General features: G+C 36.1%; 1 protein-coding gene across 1 annotated transcript in view; it reads right to left on the bottom strand.

Annotated features, from left to right (window-relative positions):
- Window positions 1-4,004: 4,004 nt before the first annotated feature.
- The window catches only part of PPP1R2 (protein phosphatase 1 regulatory inhibitor subunit 2), a 37,543-nt gene continuing 27,780 nt past the window's right edge, over window positions 4,005-13,767 (bottom strand). The window contains exons 3-6 of the mRNA XM_080656702.1: window positions 13,636-13,713; window positions 13,016-13,110; window positions 8,491-8,658; window positions 4,005-5,868 (exon numbers count right to left, since the gene is read on the bottom strand). Coding sequence (XP_080512828.1) covers window positions 5,822-5,868; window positions 8,491-8,658; window positions 13,016-13,110; window positions 13,636-13,713 — 388 coding nt within the window. The 3' untranslated portion in view covers window positions 4,005-5,821. The remainder of the gene's footprint in view (window positions 5,869-8,490; window positions 8,659-13,015; window positions 13,111-13,635; window positions 13,714-13,767) is intronic.

Below are 13,767 nucleotides of genomic sequence, written 5' to 3'. Positions count from 1 at the left end.
TTTCTAGGTTAAACCAAGTTTTAAACACATACTTTATGCAGGATGTCTCAAGCCCTTTAATATGATGATGTGCATTATCATGTCTTCAAGGGGGTAGGAGAATAAAGTGTATATATAGTATGTGCAAAGCTTATGTGCTCATGGAATCCTTTTCATGGAATATGCTGTGGGACTGAAGGTTTCATGGAATTCAGCAGTGATGTTCTTTAAATCTAATAATAAAATAAATGGTATAAATGGGATTGTCAAAGAATAACTTTAAACTGAAGATTAAAGCAAAGTGCTATTTTTCCTTAGATTTTTATTTTGTTTACATTTTCCCCTTTAAATTGGTACACTAAACACATTGTAATAAAATACTGTGATGCCCTGGCTGGTGTAGCTCAGTTGGTTGAGCTTTCTCCCATGCACCGAAAGGTCACAGGTTAGATTCTGGTCAGGGCACATGCTCAGATTGTGGGCTCAATCCTCAGTAAGGAATGTACAGGAGGCAGCCAATCAATGTTTCTCTTCCCTCTCCCTTCCTCTCTCTAAATCAATAAAAACATATTTTAAAAAATAGTTATATGACATGCTTGTTTTTATAAGCTAGCTTGGTATTGATGAAAAAAATCCAGTTCTGAGTTTAAAACATCCTGCTTAGAAACAAACTTGCAGAATGAGCAAAATTACATGCACTTAGACATCCCTAGCCATAGAATAATTGTGCTTTTGAGATTTTTCCTAAATGGTATAAAATCCTCAAATAATTTCCAAATTTTCCTACTAAAAAAACCTTCAAAAACCTAAAAAATGTTACTACTAAAGCAAATGAATCCAAATAAAGTTTAATTTGTAAGGTGTAACTTCTAAAATGAATTTTCTATATCGAAAAAAGCATGGATAGAGTATAAAATTTATAGTTAGATCTGAAATTAAACTCTGTAATTTAGCATGTATGAGACATACATTGAGACTGAAAAACTTGGCATTTTCCTCATTTACAAAGTACTGGTAATACTGCTTGCCCTGGCTGGGTAGCTCAGTTGGTTAGAACATCATCCAATATGCCAAGGTTGCGAGTTCAATCCCCAGTCAGGGTATATCCAAAAAGAAACCAAAGAATCCTATCTGATAAAGAGGTAATATGCAAATTGACCATCACTCCAACACACAAGTTGGCCACCCCCATGTGGTCATAAGATGGCCATTAAAAAATGGCCAGCAGGGGAGAGCAGTTGGGGGGGACCAGGCCTGCAGGGGAGGGCAGTTGGGGGCAACCAGGCCTGCAGGGGAGGGCAGCTGGGGGCAACCAGGCCTGCAGGGGAGGGCAGTTGGGAGGGACCAGGTCTACAGGGGAGGGGAGTTGGGGGGGACCAGGCTGGCAAGGGAGGGAAGATAAGGGTGACCGGGCCAGCAGGGGAGGGCAGTTTGGGGTGACCAGGCCTGCAGGGGAGGACAGTTAGGGGCAACCAGGCCTGCAGGGGAGGGCAGTTAGGGGCAACCAGGCCTGCAAGGGAGGGCAGTTAGGGGGGCCAGAAGGGGAGCAGTTAGGCGTCAATCAGGTTGGCAGGGGAGTGGTTAGGGGGTGATCAGGCTGGCAGGAAGAAGTGGTTAGGGGCAATCAGGCAGGCAGGCAAGTGAGCAGTTGGGAGCCAGCAGTCCTGGATTGTGAGAGGGATGTCCGACTGCCCGTTTAGGCCCAATCCCGGTGGGCAGTTGGACATCCCTCAAGGGGTCCCAGATTGGAGAGGGTGCAGGCTGGGCTGAGGAACAGCACCCCGCCCCCATGCACAAATTTCATGCACTGGGCCTCTAGTGCATATATAAGTAGAATAGCAATTAGATGTTTCTCTCTCTCTCAAATCAATAAAAATATTTTTTAAAAAAGGAATAATTGCTTTACATGGTTGGTGTGATTATATTAGTCTTAGCAAAATGCTGGGCAAGAGCAAATAAAAGACTCCCAATAAATTGTATCTTAATATTTCTATCACAACTAAGCAAACTACCCTACCACAATGTAGTCCAAAATCCTCTCCTGGTATCCAGAACTCTTGACCAATGGACCATGATCCTGAAATAGCTGGGTAGCAAAAAAAGTAAAATCCACAGATAGGCAATTGTCAATCACTGTATTTTATTACAATACTAGGGGCCCAGTGTACGAATTCGTGCACCTTGAAAGGAACTGTGGGCTGCAAGCTACAGTAGGTACAGGGGCAGGTCTCAGCCTATCCTTCGCGCGCCCCCCCGGGCCCCTCCCATCATGGCCCCAGGTCCCGTCTGCTGGAAGCCCTCCTCCCTCCGCTGCCACTCCCACACACTGATGGCGCCGGCCCTCCTCACACCTGCTGATGGTGCAGTGAGCAGGGCCAGCGCCATCAGTGGGTGTGAGCGGTGGCTGCTGCCCCAATTGCCCCGGAATAGGGGGAGGTGGAGAAGCCCTCAGAGGAGATCAGGACCGGCACCGGGCACTGGCAGTGGGTGCGAGTGGCAGCTCCGGCTGCAAGTGCAAGTGGAGCCAGTGCCAGCAATGGGTGTGAGCAGTGGCTCTATCGCCAGCAGTGGGTGTGAGAGGCGGCTGCCAGCCCCGATCGCCCCTCAGGAGCAGGGGGAGGTGGAGAAGCCCTGAGGGGCGATCGGGGTTGGTAGCTGCCACTAGCACCCGCCGATGGTGCTGAGCGATCGGGGCCGTTGCTGGGTGCAGGCAGTGGGTGTGAGTGGGGCCAGCACCAGCAGCAGGTGCAAGCGCTGAGCGGGACCATGGCGTGCGGGAGCAAATAATTTTCAGTAAACACCAGAGGCTTGCCCCGATGACAGCGACCAGCACCCCGCCTTGGTCTGGCGCCCCTGCTCACCTGCTCCACCATCCTGCCACGGCCGACACCCACCATGTTCCACGAGTGCCCCCAGGTGGTCAGCACACGTCATAGCGACTGGTTGTTCGGCCGTTCGGTCTATTTGCATGTTAGGGTTTTATAAATATAGATATTTAGTGTACCAATTTAAGAGGAAAAATGTAAACAAAAAAGTCTAGGGAAAAATGGCACTTCTTAATCTTCAATTTATTCTTACTTTAATAATCCATTTACACCATTTTATTATTAAAATTTCAAGAACATCACTGCTGAATTTCAGACTAAAATATGAATGAGTAGAAATGATGACACCAAAAGAGTTAAGCTGAGGAATATTGATTAAAAAGTTGAATGTAAAATCTACCTTGGCTAGAACTAAACATTGATAGGTAACTTTCTCCAAAGGGAAAATCTAACTTGAACCATAAAGGTTCATTTTTTATATAGTCCAATACCATGTTAATTAGAAACTCATGATTTGATAAAAAGTTTTACTTGGTTACATTCGATTCCTAAAATCCTACTGGGCATGCTATTTGCCATATCTTACTTTTCTGAGATAACTATCTACATTTTTTTTTTTTAGTATTTATTGATTTCAGAGAGGAAGGGAGGAGAGAGGGATAGAAGCATCAATAATGAGAGAAAATCATTGATTGGCTGCCACCTGCACACCCCTACTGGGGATCAAGCCTGCAACCCAGGCATGTGCCCTTGACTGGAATCGAACCCAGGACCCTTCAGTTCACAGGCTGACGCTCTACCCACTGAGCCAAACCACTAGGGCTCTACATTTCTTAAAAACGAGAAATGAGTTTGCCTGGGACTGAAGTTTCAAGAAATAGTTTGGTGCTACTATTAGCTAACATGTTATAATTAGAATACTATACCTGCAGTTCAGAATTGTTTTGAATGGATTTTATTTTAGAAAGATCTTCAAAATAACATTCTTGTAACAGAAAATAATTATCCCGTTTTTAAAAAAATGTTTTTATTGATTTTTTAGAGAGAGGAAGGGAGAGAAACATTGATGTGAGAAACGTTGATCAGTTGCCTCCCGTAAGTACCCTGACCAGAGATCGAACCTGTAATCTAGATATGTGCCCTGACTGGGAATCGAACCAGGTGACCTTTCGGATGACGCTCAACCAACTGACCACTGGCCAGGGCTCTCCCACTTTTTATTTATTTGACATACTGATATTTCCATAAACTTGTAAGTGGAAGATAAGCTGTTCAGTAAAAGCCATTTCATATGTACAATATACAGAAATTATTTAAAAGTCTGTTCATATAATGGATTCTAACAAAAAATTAAGATACAAATAATTGACTAAAAATGAAACTATCATTAAACCAAGAAACACAGGATCTGCACTTCATTCCGGTGTGTGTGTGTGTGTGTGTGTGTGTGTGTGTGTGTGTATGTGTGTGATAATCTCAATCTTACTGTGTTAGAAGAATAAAATACATTTGCCATAGTATACATTATTATATTCCCTTAAAGCAGAGAGTAAAGTTTTAAATTAAAAAGTGTTCATTAGGAACTATCTTCATATCACTAGTTACACACCATTCTCTCATCATGCAAACAAAACCTCAGTTATTTCCTAAGGTCTATTTAAGTCAAACAATAAACTAGTAATAGCAAATTAATTAGCAGGCTGTAAATCAGAGTGGTGTAGAAATTCTGCAGTTGCATTGTATTTCCTGTTTATAGTACTGCTATTAAATCCATTTTCTCCACATATTAGAAGAAAAAAAAATAGGCATTGATAGTCTAAATAAGATTTTCATTGTTGCAACAAATGATAGAATATGTGAGAGAAGGACGAGTTCCTAATGTTACAGCAATCTTTATGATCTATATATATAAAAGCCTAAGCAACCAGTCGACTGGTAGCTATGACGCACACTGACCACCAGGGGGCAGATGCTCAATGCACAGGAAATATGGAACAGACTAATGAATCTCAGAGGGGAAGGGGCAGGGGGGAGGGCGGAAAGAGATTAGCCAAAGATCTTATATGCATACTAGAGGCCTGGTGCACAGACTCATGCACCACTACGCCCTCTCGCAATCTGAGACCCCTTGCGGGATGTCAGACTGCTGATTCTGGCCCAATCCCCACAGGCCAGGCCAAGGGACCCCACTGGTGCACAAATATATGTACTGGGCCTCTAGTCCTTTAAAAAGGTAAAGGATTATTGTGTGCATATATGTGGAAAGGAGTAGGAAACAAAGGCAGGTGGTTAGGACAGACATATAAAGGGAATGCTGAAACTATACTAGAATTATATTTGTAAAAAAACTGATCTGAAGTCTGCCAATCAAGTGTACAAAAAAAAGCAGACATTAGTGCAAGTTTAACCTGATAATTTATTTGTGAATAAATCTAGTTTTGGTGAGGAAAAAGTTTAATCCTTTCCCTGAAAACATAGACAAACTCAAAAGGAATTTTAAAGGTAGTAGGCCAGAAAATGCAATAGTAATTCTTGTAATCTTTTTTATTTAAAGAGAAAAATCAAGTTGAAATGTGTTAAAATACTTTTCAGATTGAATATCAGCCTATATAATCTGTTGTTCCAATTGGATTTTGACTTAAAAAATTTTTATGCGAGCTATGACATCTAGAAGTGAAGAAAATAAATTAAATCCCCTCCCGCTTCCCAAGATATTATTTAACCTCTAAAGCATAAAGAGCTATGTAATATCTTATACAAATTAACCAGTGTTCTTAAAAAAGTAATGCAGTTTTGGACTGATGATATTATGCTGTATTTGTGGTGAAGTACTAGGCACAATAATATATATATATATATCAATTAGGCATTTTCAAGTCTAATTAGTCTCTAAAGTTATTTAATTCTTGGCAACATTGGTATGCATTTTGGTACTTAAGTCATGAATTGTAGATAACAAGAGCAGTAAAGTATAGTAACAGGGGTTGTATCAACAATGAATGTTGAACAAATCTCTTCTATGAACTCTGTGATTTGTTTTGCAGTTGGTCACCTGTAGTAGATCCTGCAAAGATAAAAGAAAAACAATCAACATAATTTGTTTGTTGTATATTGTCAACCTGGGAACTCCCTGAGCTAAAGTTCCCTTCCACTGCCATTGATGATTAACAAATAAAAAGATCTAAAAAACAAATATGGTATATTTCATGTAGGGAAAGTAGTCTGATATGAATGAATCTGCATACCCCCTAAATATTCTAAAGAGCAGAACTGGAGTGTCGACTTGGTAACAAGACAAAAAGGTTTCAGAATGACATTTCTGTGAGTAAAGCAAAGGTGGATAGTTGAGTTAATTACAACTCAAATACCCAAAGCTATAAAAAGATTGGCATTTATGATATCAAAATTATAAAATATTTCTTCAGATTCTAAATATGCCACTTTTTAAAAATAAAAACAATAATAAAACAGAGGTCAGGGGAGAGGGAGGAGAAGAATATTGCTAAAAAAGTAATGGGTTCTATAAAATCTGGAGATTTTAAAAGCTGATATATTTTTTTAAACCCAAAAGGGTAGAGGATAAATAAGGAACTTTCTTCCCTGTTTATTTTGTAGTCTTTTTATCTTTGTGTACTTTATGAAGCTAGATAAAACATATTCCCATGTAAGTAGTACTTCATCTCCAATGAAGAAAAACAAAGCACTGAGCTAATACAAATTTTAATCATTATCATTAAATGATAAAATATATTTATGTACTGTATGTGTGAAATCTAATTTCTTACAACTAGAAAGACAAAAAGAGCTACTTTTCAAAAGCTGTGGTTTAAAAAAAGAAATCCCTTTAACCTTTGGCACAGTGTTGCTGGTGCAAATTCCCAGAGGCAAATAAGGTAAGTATTCACAGTGTTTGACCAGAGTCATTAAGAATTGATATTGAAAGTCTGAGCAGAAACTGATGAAAACCCATAACCAAAGAAACATTCATTTTTAATACATCAAAATAAATCACTAAGATATAGGCAAATGGGAAACAAAGGCCAATTAGGAGAAAGGCCAACTAAAAATGGGTAATAAATTTTAAAAAACATATTAACTATTATTCAAAATAAAGTTTGTTCAAGTTAAATATAAGCTAAACAGATTATAGTGTATAAAATGGAAATGAAATGCTGAATAAAGTAAACTGTATCACCCTGGCTGGGTAGCTCAGTTGGTTAGAGCACCATCCCAATATGCCAAGGTTTCAGGTTTGATACCAGGTCAGGAATCAATCAGTGAATACATAAATAAGTGAGACAACAAATTGATGTTTTTTTTCTTTGTCTCTCTCCATTCCTCTCTTCCTCTAACATCAATAAATAAAAATTAAAAAACAAAACAGAAAACAAACTATATAAAAGGCTAAATAAAGCTTAATACGGAATATCAAAAAATACTGTAATAGTATTTTTATTATAATGAGACAGTTATCAGATTCTATCACAGAATCACTTATTTTCACATATGCTCACCAAAACAATATAATAATTTACTTTCCTAAGACTTAGCCATCCAAAGCACAACAAATAAAGTTACATCTCCACTGAAAAGCATCAGTTTGCAACTACAAAGAGTAGGTAAACAGGCACAACATCTGCATTAGTGGTGTAGAAGATTCACCTTCATGGAATACCAAAATAACAGCTTGTTAAAAATAAATAAATAGCCGAAACCGGTTTGGCTCAGTGGATAGAGCGTCGGCCTGCGGACTGAAGGGTCCCTGGTTCGATTCCGGTCAAGGGCATGTATCTTGGTTGCGGGCACATCTCCAGTAGGAGGTGTGCATGAGGCAGCTGATCAATGTTTCTCTCTCATCGATGTTTCTAACTCTCTATCCCTCTCCCTTCCTCTCTGTAAAATATCAATAAAATATATTAAAAAAATAATAAATAAATAAATAAATAAATAAATAAAATCTAGCGTTGGTAGGCTGCAGGGGCATACTGTCTGAGACTTAAAAAAACAAAACAAGCACTGGCCTGTGTTGCTCAATGGTTAGATCGCCTGAGCACCGAAGGGTCAAGGGCATGTACCTGGGTTGTAGGTTCCATTCCTGGCCCCGGTTCAGAGCATGTGCAAGAGGCAACCAATCAAGAGACAAATGATGTTTTTCTCTCTCCCTCTGCCCCCTTCCACTCTCTCTAAAAAAACCAATGGAAAAAATATCCTCAGGTGAGGATTTATAAAAAACCAATTAGCCAAATAACCTGTCAATCCAACAGTCAAAAGAATCAACACTGAAAACATAACATACAATTTGCACCCAAAGGGATAAAACAAATCTTCCATATTAAAAACGTTTCTTTTTAAAACCTTAAACCTTAACTTAGATTATGAAATATCAAACAGGATCTAAAACATTAAAAACAAAATACAGCTTAATATGAAGGCAAACATCATTGCTTAAAATCAAGTAAACCAAAACACATAGCCATGTAATATAAAATATGGTCTTAAATCAACTCAGGGCATAAAAACCTTGTTATTTTGAGATTGGCCACAGGTGTTTAAATTTTAGAAACTTTTGGCATAATTGAATGCCAGCAAAATATTCTGAGGTACTTCAAGTTTAAAGCAAAATAAAGTCTATTACTTAGGCACAAAGGATTACAAGAGTCTCAGGAATATTTCTTAAACATCTAACCTTGATTTGAGTCTTCCATATTCATACTTTCTCCAGTTGCACTCTCTAACATTTCTTCATCTTCATCATCTTCATGTAGGTCTTTTGAAATTAATTGTCTAGCTAATTTCATATTCAGTCCTTCATTGTAGTGAAGCTTCCTTTTCATTTCAAACTGTCGCTTTTTTTCTGTAAAATACAAATAGACTTAGGAAGTCTTTAGCTCAAGGACTGGCAAACTTTACAGCCTATATCTGTTGTTACTGCCCAAACAAAGTGACGCTCGTTTGTTTTTGTAATGCTTAAGGTTGTTTTTGTGCTCAAAGGCAGAACTGAGTAGTTGCAATAGAACAATATGGCCTATAAAACCGGAAATATTTACTTTCTAGTCTTTACAGAAAAAGTTTGTCAACTTCTGCTTTAGATGGTTTAGGTATGTCTTAATTGGAATACAGGAATAAAGCCATTTAGTAGCTCTATTTGTGAAGAATATTTAAAGATATTGAAAAACTTTCCAGAATGAGTTGAATGGGGAAAAAAAGCAAACTATAATACCGTGTGTGTGTGTGTGTGTGTGTGTGTGTGTGTGTGTGTATGTGTATTGATAATCTGAGTAGAAATTGATGAGTATTATGTAATAAAATAATAGAGTTGGTAGTAATTACATACAAAGCCTGCATATATGTGCATGCATACACATGGAGAGAAAATAAGTAACAGTGGCTAATTCTGGGCCAAGAAACTATGGGATAATTTTAATATTTTCAAGTTTTTATTTTTATAATTAAGAAAAAAATTTCTTTAAGGAATTCTTACTATTCATTAAGAAATTACTAGGATTTAAAACAATACTGGCTAAAAACACAACCTCATCCCCAGAGTTAATTTTAAGAAAAACCTGTTATTATAGTTATTATAGTGAAGTAATTATGGACTATTCTTTTATTTATATTCACCATAGAAACATTAAACAAGCAACAAATAAACATAGCTGATCATAGTTAATTAACAGACAGCATTTTAAAGATCAACTGTTTATGAAGAAATAATTCTAAGATTTTAAAATTTCTTAGACCCGTAAATTAAAAAAACAAAAAGGGGTTGATATAAAAATTGCCAACTATTTATTTTGTCAAACAAGAGAGCATTCAAACTCATTCACCATAGTTTTATTATGGCATTCATAAAAACATTTTAATGCCAAAAAGGCACAAAGAAATAGAAATCTCTCAGAATACGGCTATTCAAAGTACTTTCTCAATGTCCTCTAATTCCAAGTTTTTATCATTATGTATACTTATGTTTTATAGGCATTTATAGTTCATATCACCACTCATCAATCACTTTCAGGGAAGTTCTGAGACCAACATCCATTTCAGCATTCCATAAAGATCTTGCCAAGTATCTTTCTTCTTCACTGCTTATAGATTATTTTGTGATTTGTTTTACTCTTTCAGAGTACCATATTGTAAAGAGGAATGAAATTAAGAAAAAAAAAAAAAAAGACCATTAAAAAGACCAAGTTCTCATGACTAAATTTTTAGTTATGCCTTTAAGTATTCAGATGATGTAGTACAATATAAAGAAATAAAACATTCTTTTTTTTTTTAAATATATTTTATTAATTTCTTACAGAGAGGAAGGGAGAGGGATAGAGAGTTAGAAACATCGATGAGAGAGAAACATCGATCAGCTGCCTCCTGCACACTCCCTACTGGGGATGTGCCCGCAACCAAGGTACATGCCCTTGACCGGAATCGAACCTGGGACCCTTCAGTCCGCAGGCCGACGCTCTATCCACTGAGCCAAACCGGTCAGGGCGAAATAAAACATTCTAATTGCCTCCTATACTATATAAATTTACTAAAAAGGTAACACTTTTTCTCATTACAAAGTAACACAATTTCATGAGAGAAGCATAGTGAAATTCTGCCATGTACAGAGCAGGTTTACATAATTTAAAAATGATTATAAAGTATGAGTTACAATTTTATCCCCTATTCTTGATCATAGATTCCTGATTTCCCTCTTTATATTTTCAATGTTTTTTTATGATGTAATATACATACATTTTTGTGTATTTGTTCTATTATCTTCGTAATATTAACTAGGGTGGTTTCAAACTGTGCTTCATGACTATTTAGTGAGTCACAACTAGCATTTAAAGAAAAAAAGTAGAACAAAAAAAAACCTGAAACATCACATTTAGTAAAGGGGAATACTCTTGTGCACTTTTTATTTTTGTAATTTTATGTACACATGTATATTAAAAGGGATTTCATTTAAAATGTTTAAAAAAATTAAACACTGGGAAAATGAATTTCTAGATCAAAAGATGTTTTGTTTTTAGTTTTCATTTTTCATGCCCACCAACAGTAATATGAGTAACCTATTTCTCCACATTCACTCCGAAAGAGGTATTATCATTCTTTTTAATCCTTGTTGATCTAAAAGGAAAGAAAGGTACCATGACATTTTTAATTTGTAGTTCCTTATTCCTAGGAGTTGATATTATAGTATTTTTTTTGTGAATTATATTTATAGTCTAAGAAAATTATTTCTTTTTAATTTTAAGAGATAATAAACTTGGTTTTGCTTGTTATAGATATATTCTAGTTTTGGAATACTCAAAATTTATTACATAATTTAATAAATTTCTATTCACTTCATAGAAAGCTGCTAATATACAAATGGTCTTAGTCTTCTTTGAATATATTCATTTTATCTATAATCCTTGTATGGCAGAGCAACATAATGCAGAGTACAAGGGCATTCAGGTTTCAGGTCCAGATGTAATAATAATGAACTAACCACATGGACTAGACAAGTGAATTATCCTTTTTGTATTTTCTTTTACTATCCTACAAACTAATATAATGGAGAATATATATAAGTTCTTAAAAGTTAATATTTACTGGGCACTTATAATATGCCAAGAAGCAGTGCTAAGTGCTTTAAACTCTTTATGTAATTTAATACCAATGGCTCTCAGTATTTCTAAAGCTCCCGATTTATAAATGAGGAAATGTAGATTCAGAGAAATTAAGCAAATTACACAAGTGACATACCTGGGGTACAAACTTAGGTCTGTCTGACTCCATAGCCAGTATCTTAATTGTTATGCTATCAGTTACAAGACATTTTTTCTAAAAATTTGTCAATAAACAAGGCTTTTTAAGACATGTAATTTGTTTATAAGTAATAAACATCTATACATATATACACATCAGTAACTCTACTAGTGGAAACTGAACATGTGAAATTGCCAACTACTCAATAGTTCCCCCTGCTGGCTAATTCCCAGAAGTACAATTTAAAGAAAAAACCCTTAACGAAAAATGTCAATACAGTATAGGTTAATAATAAATTCCCTGTTCTCAATAGATCATGTTTTCAGAGAATAATGAAGAAAACAAGATATAGATTTTCTATCTGAAACCCTTTTAAAGGTCTTTTGGGGTATATGTTGGGAAAATATAAGTCAGGAAGTCACTGTGGGTACAAAAAAATATAATACAACTTGAGATTTTGCTATTCGTAAAATTTCTATTTTGTACAACAGGCTCAGTCCATCATAATTTCATTGAATAAGCTATATTTTAAGGATGTGAGGAAGGAATAGCAAATTATATCTTAGCAGCTGCCTATGACAAAGATTCTGAACTTCTTTTACAATATAGGTAGTCCCCACATTTCAAAGCTCCAAGTACACTGCTACTCTTTTCTTTCTTTTTCTGTGAGGGTATGTGGGTCTTTCTTGCATCTTTTTTTTCTACACATAGGCTTGTGGTTTTTTTTCCTTTTAAAAATAGTTTAAATTATATAAACAACTTTTAATTCTTAAAAAGATTCTGCATTCATATGGTTCAAAAGGTATAAAAAGCAAGGTGAAATATCTTCCTTCTCTCCAAACCTCCATACATAACCGCTGTTACTGTAAAAACAGAAACAATGAGTAGATAGCAATGCCTTAACTGTATACGTGCTATATGGGCTACAAAGGCCTTTTCCATCCTTGTTGAGAGGTTATCTTTATCTTCTTTCCTATGACACTATCGTTCTTTGTATGATGGAACCTAATAAAAATCTTCTTACTATGCCTGACTATCTGGGATCATTAAGTTTTTCTGCCTTGAAACAGAAAAAGTACAAACACCTTGCAAATTAGCTTTTATTTCTATCCACTTTAAGACCACCCAAACACTCAATGACTCTAAAATAATTAATCTAATAAATATTTACTGAGCATCTACTCTATGCCAGGCGCTAAGAAAAGTACAAAGGAAAAAAAAAAAAGTACAAAGGAACACCAATAATTACTTTAAAGATGGTAATATTTTCCCAAATTCTTGATATCGAGGTGAAAAAGACTGTCAATACAATAAACACACATAAGTAGAATTTGAATTTAAATATGTTGCTCTCAATCTCCCTTATCCACTTTCCAAAAAAAAACAACAACCATTTTACAATCTTCCAAATAATGGGTTTATTTTAAGCAAAAATTATTAGCATAATGCTGAAAGCAGAACAGGAAATAAACTACCTTGTTCTTCAGGTGAGAGGTCACTGTCTTCATCTTCACTGCTTTCTTGTACATGAACCTGATACTTTGGCTCCGAGCCTTCAGCAGCAGCTAATCTAAACAATCATTTGCAAAGAAATCAACACTCTGATATTCTTATATTAACTCAGTGACTTGTTCAACTTTTGAGTACCATTAAAACATCATTAACATAAGGTCATTAACATACTAGCTATAACTTGATGAGGAAAATAAAAAGCAAGAGAGTGAACATGGGTGTAGAAACCAAAATGCAACAAGAAGACTGGAGGGTGAGAAATCAATGAACAGCAAAGAAATAGAGCTTTTGTTTAGAAATTCAGTTATTTTTGCCTTTCTCACATTCATCGTTAAAACTCAGGAGGCAGGATATTAAAAAAACAAACAAACCACAATCAGTGTATTAGGCTCTGGTACTCTAATCTTTCTGTCACCTGCATACCTTGATTTTAATCTAGAAACAAGACTATAAAAGTTGTTATGAAAAATCCAGATATACTTAGCACATGCTTTTTATTTACACTTGTACAAGTAAAATGCCTTTAACGCTGCACAATTAAAAACAGCGTAAGTGAAAATGCTTTATAGTCATCAGTACTTACTTCTTAGCTAACGTATCTGGGGTCAGGGCTTCAGTGTTTTCTGAATCACTCAATGCATCTTCATCATCACCTATCATACTAGGACAACAAGCAGATTATAATTAATAACAGAACTATAATTTCTCAAGAAGA

This window comes from Plecotus auritus (assembly GCF_963455305.1).
Source record: "Plecotus auritus genome assembly, chromosome: 2".
Classification (NCBI taxonomy): Eukaryota; Metazoa; Chordata; class Mammalia; order Chiroptera; family Vespertilionidae; genus Plecotus; species Plecotus auritus.
The sequence above is the reverse complement of the archived record's forward strand: the minus strand, read 5'-3'. Positions and strand labels throughout refer to the sequence as shown.